Source organism: Drosophila hydei, unplaced genomic scaffold (assembly GCF_003285905.1).
Source record: "Drosophila hydei strain 15085-1641.00,03,60 unplaced genomic scaffold, DhydRS2 tig00000060-arrow-pilon, whole genome shotgun sequence".
In the NCBI taxonomy this organism is placed as follows: domain Eukaryota; kingdom Metazoa; phylum Arthropoda; class Insecta; order Diptera; family Drosophilidae; genus Drosophila; species Drosophila hydei.
This window is the reverse complement of record NW_022045656.1, coordinates 9192999-9198106: the sequence shown is the minus strand read 5'-3', so window position 1 is coordinate 9198106 and position 5108 is coordinate 9192999. Positions and strand designations below refer to the sequence as shown.

The 5108-nt window shown below is 36.6% G+C and overlaps 1 protein-coding gene across 1 annotated transcript; it reads right to left on the bottom strand.

Annotated features, from left to right (window-relative positions):
• Positions 1 to 1842: 1842 nt before the first annotated feature.
• On the bottom strand, positions 1843 to 2503 carry LOC111601249 (glutaredoxin). The gene has a single exon (XM_023317748.2). The coding sequence runs from the start codon at positions 2371 to 2373 to the stop codon at positions 2023 to 2025; it is 351 nt and encodes a 116-aa protein (XP_023173516.1). The 5' UTR covers positions 2374 to 2503; the 3' UTR covers positions 1843 to 2022.
• Between the last annotated feature and the right edge of the window lie 2605 nt (positions 2504 to 5108).

Genomic DNA, 5108 nt, shown 5'->3' with positions numbered 1-5108 from the left:
GCCAGCCAGACACTGGCTAGACCATATATCATATACGTATATGTATGCAGAGCTCATTGTGCGCAGCGCCTTTTGATAGACGATTTATTAAGCGTTTGTTATTAGTTTTTGCCTTTTGGTGGCTTTTAGAGCATTTTTGATTACAAATTCCAATGTTTGCAGCTAAATGCCCCTATACCCTGTAACCTGAATGGTTTGAGGCGTATAAATTGTTAGCTTAATGCATTTTGTAGCTATAAAAGTTGAGAGTTAAAAGGCGTGGCAGGACGTCAATAAAGCTAAATATCTGCAGCAACGAATTTAATTAATTTTAAAACTTAATAAAACTTAAATTTCTTAAAAAAGCAGACAGGGTATTTCTTAGCTGAGCTTAAAGAATAATAATAGGAAAAACATTTTTCTTACACATTTAATTTGAAGCAATGCAATTTATGTGAAAATTCAGCTCAAGCCTAGCCTCTCCCATCTTCCATTCATATAAAAAAGGCATAATGCAAATGCTGCGCGAACACAAAAGCCTTGCAACAGTAATGCACATCAGTGGCAGCAACAAAGGCTCGACGCTGCCTCTTAGCTGCTCAATATAATGCTTAAGTTGTTGCTTCCTGGGAATTGTGATTGAATGAATGCAACTGCAAAACAATTAATGCAAAGAGGTGGGCAGCAGGTGTGCCGGATACCTGCCTTTTTGTGAATGTTAAATGTAGCAAGACAGGAGCGACGCGCGTGCCTCTCAGCTGGTAAACAATGGATCTTTGTGCCACAGTTGCTCAACTGCAACTTCGCATATGACACATGAGGCGACGACTGCAGCTCAGGGTCAACGCCAGACGGCCAGGGCCCGGCTGACAGTCCAGACTGACATTAAACTTGCATGAGGCCATTAAAGAAATGAATCCATTTAAGGGCAGCCCAGCACATCACGCATAGTAGCGACTGCACCCAAAGTCCTCGTCGTCCTTGTCGAAGTCATTTGTTTGAGGCAACTTTAAATCGCTGCGCTAAGCAAATAATTGATTGAATTTGCGCTGGCAAATTGCAGTAATTTGTTGACATTTCGTAAATTGTTTTCAAATTGCTTGCACAATGTCGAAATTTAGTTTACTCTCACGTTAAATTGTTCAATTTTGTGTTTGCGTCGCTGCGCAGGTGAAGCATTAAAAATAAAAAGTCAAAATAAAAGTGTGTGTGTTGGGTGTCTGCGTGTGTTTCACATATTACAATATGCACACGTGTCGTATGCGTAATTTGGCTTATCGATTTGCCCTGTCAATGTGCTTAAATAGTGTCCTTCGATTTTTTGTTAACTTTGCAAGCGGAATTCAATACAAATTTAATACCTTAGCTAGAAAAAGTGTTTACTGTATCAATTTTATATGCGATCCGTGATATTTATAATTGCAGTTGCTTAGCACTATATTTAATGGCAACTCAGCTGATACAAATAAATTAATTACCCATTCAGTTAAGAGTAGCTACTCAAGCCGATAAATCCAGCCATGAATTCCCACTCTTACACACATTACATGATATAACTATACCTTGTAAATTTTAGGAACGTCTTTCACTAAGCTACTTTTATAAGCTTTTAAAAAATATTTTTTTAAGGCTTCCAACTTTGAATTGGCAACAATCTACGAACCAATCTAAAAGCTGCTAATTGATTTTTCTTATATGTTATATATATTTTATATATGTTTCTTTCTATTTTTTATATTAATTTTTATTTATTTATTTTTACTCTTTTATTCTATTTCACATAATTCTATTTAATTTTTTAATTTTAATTTAATTTATTTTTTATTTATATATTAATATATATTTATATATTTATTAGTCCTACACCAATTCTTTCTCATCTGCAAACTTCACAGATAAATATTCTATTAAGTTACCTTTCATATGCTACCAATGCTTTCATTCATTTTTATTTCCCAACCAAAACTGAATTCAACATAACTTCAATTGTTGCTACGGCTGCTGCTCCAACTTTAAAGTGTTTTAGGTCTGTCATTGGGAGAGTCACTGGAAGTATCGCTGCAGTGTGCCGTTCTCGTAGAGGCGCTTCACATCGGTGCCGCCGCCCACGAACTTGCCATTGATGAAACAACGGGGCACGGTGCGAGCTCCAGTCAGCTCGCCAAGCACCGCTTGAAGCTCCTCGGCGTCGCCGCGCAAATCCAGCTCAACTATGGTCATCTCCACGTTGAGCTTGCGGAACTGCTCCTTGGCCATGCTGCAGTAGGGGCAGTAAGTCTTGCTAAATATGACGACTTTGTTGTTGTTAACTGTTTCGCGAACGAACTGTGCATGTGGGCTGTCCATGTTAACGTACATCATTGGCTTTTGCATAGAACTAACTATAGTTCCCATTTATCAAATGTGACCCACTAGCAGTCGACCTGTTCTAGTTATGGAATAATATGTTTCAAGTTGAGAAATATGTAATTTTGAATCGTTATTTTTAGGCTTTGCTAAACAAAAGTAAAATTATTTCTAGCATTGTTTGCTATGTTGAAGCATTTTTCATTTCAAATAGTTTTTTATGATCGATTTAAACTTTGTTTTCAATGTCAATAAAGTTCAAAAACTAAATCGCTTATATTTCATAAATTATTACTGTTACATAAATTTTAACTGTTATTTAATATTAAATAAATTGTATTTATTTATTTATCATGTTTTTGTATCCTTCTGCATTTCAACCATAAATCATTAAGGCTTTTAACAGTCTCGTTTTCAGATTCATTAATTTTTAAGCTTACTTAACCCACTGCAGCTCCACAGACTTCCTATTTTCGAGCAAACATCTTTTGCTTCGCTTGCCGTTCATCAGCAGAAAGAACTCTCATCCGTTTCCCAAAACACTTCCCACTTTCACTTCTTTTGCCAGCACAAACATCACACAAACATATCATCAACTTCTAAAACTAAAACAAACATGAAGGTGAGCAAATGGCTGAGCAAAGATACCCTGTAATGAGCGGAGAACATATTACTTTGTTCTAACTTTCAATAAGCGACATTTTACCAGAGATATAGTAAGCCAAAAAAATATTTGAAGTAACACGAGAAGAGTCAAGAAATCAAGAACTGGTAAGCGGCATTGGTCCTATTATAGATATATGCATGGATAGCTATATGATGTATGCATAGATTAACTACAAGTCAGCTGAGGCATAACTAAAAGAGCTTAAGCTTTTAGCCCTTTACCAGCCGAAAATGCCTAGTTGAGACTAGTCTCAGGTCTTAAGGCCCTACAGAAAAATTAATCTATTTAAACTGATTTGAAACTTTTATAAAATACATGAACTTGAAGCTATAAAATCTTTGCCTAAATTATCATTTAATAACTCTTAACATTAAAACTCAATTGTTTATATATTAACTTAATAACTTAATAATAACATAACTTAAATAACTTAATTCAATCGCAAAAGTTATCCAATATTATTGTAGCAAAAGAAACCTTGTTGCCTTAGCTAAACTACAAACTGCATTTCATCAATAATATACCCCTTTTCAGACATTTCTCTAATGGATATAGCAAACCACAAAACTAAAAGCACTCAAGCGCACAGAGCTAAACCTGAGATGGTTATAAAGCGACACTTTCTAATGAAGTAGGCGTTTACTTATTTATGCAAAGTCTGAACCTCAACTAATGGCGAAAACATCAAAGCGCATTTAGAAATTTGAGAGCCGAGCGAAGTCTTCAATGGCCAGGCCATTAAATATTAAGCAGCCACGGGGCAAAGTCATTTGAAGTGCAAACGGAAAGTAATGCAATGAGTGAAAGGTGGAGCTGCACAACTAAACTGCAGACATATGGGAGAGAAAATCCTTTTCATTAAAGTGACGCTGCCCGCCTTGCGTCTTGCGCCTTGCACCTTCCTCCCAGCATTGCCACAGTTCCGTGTAACAATGTAATTTATTGTGCGCACCTTTGTTTTCAGTCAACACGCTCTCAACGCTCGGTAATAAAACAATTTCTCAACGTGTATGCAACCTTGTTGTCTACACAAGTTGCTTGCCACCGTGCTACACCTTCTCGCATCCTTGATGTGCAACAATTTTGCACGGCAAATGAATTATTCCCGCTTGGGAACTAGCTCTGACCAGGTGAGTCAAGTCAGGCTTTTATGACCATCTTTTACGTACTCACATATGCAAATATGTCTCTTAGTACTTTGGTCAGGTAATTAAAAGCAAACTAAACGCATGCGACAAGCTCACTTATCGCATGCTATAAAAATTTCTTACTCTTATTCTCTCAGTTGCCTGGCGAATGCGCATAGAGCGCGCTCTCGCTCTCGCTCTCTCCCCTCTCTCTCACTCTCGCGCTCTCTTCGTAACAGCTGTTTGATTGTCGGAAATTCTAAGTTGTTGCCTTTAATTGTTTTGGGAAATTTACTTACAATCATTTTAAATTGTTCGCGGTTTTTCCCAAGGATTAGTACTTAATTTGATTAGGCCCCTCCAAGGGAAGGCGTATTTTTATGGTCGCATTGTTGATTTTTCAGTTCGTTTGCGGCGACCCTTAAAATTTCATTCAGCCATTCTTGGCCACACAATAGAACCATAACTATTACTTGGCCAATTAAACGGAAAATGGCATTAAAATAAAATTTGTTTAGCACTCTCAATGCCGCCATAAAACCATTTGCGTAATCGATTGTAAAAACTGATTGTGTATGGCTGGTTGCCTGGGTGAAATATGATATTTGTTATTGTTTAGCTATTTTATATATAGGAATAATGATTATGAAGAAGTGCTAAACTTTAAAGTTTTCAGCACGCCTAAAAGTTATAAAATTGCTGAAGAAAAGAAAAATATTTTCTATAAGCTGACTCAATTCTATGCTTTAAGATCAAGAAGTTTTGAATTGCTGTGGCTCAAATAGATAACTCTACCAACTTCCAAAGGACTCGCAATCTTACTAACTCTAGCGCACAGCTGACTTAGATTAATTCAACATTTAAACAGTTAGATAAAAGAAATCGAATACGCTCTTTACTATTGCAAATAGTATCTATATATAACAGTGTCAGCTGCCGTCAGCCAGCCCCACACAGTCAATTGTCCATTGAACTAATGACAAGTAGTT

Coding starts and splice junctions, on each gene's coding strand:
- LOC111601249 (XM_023317748.2), bottom strand. CDS start 2,373: ATGGGAACTATAGTTAGTTCTATGCAAAAGCCAATGATGTACGTTAAC.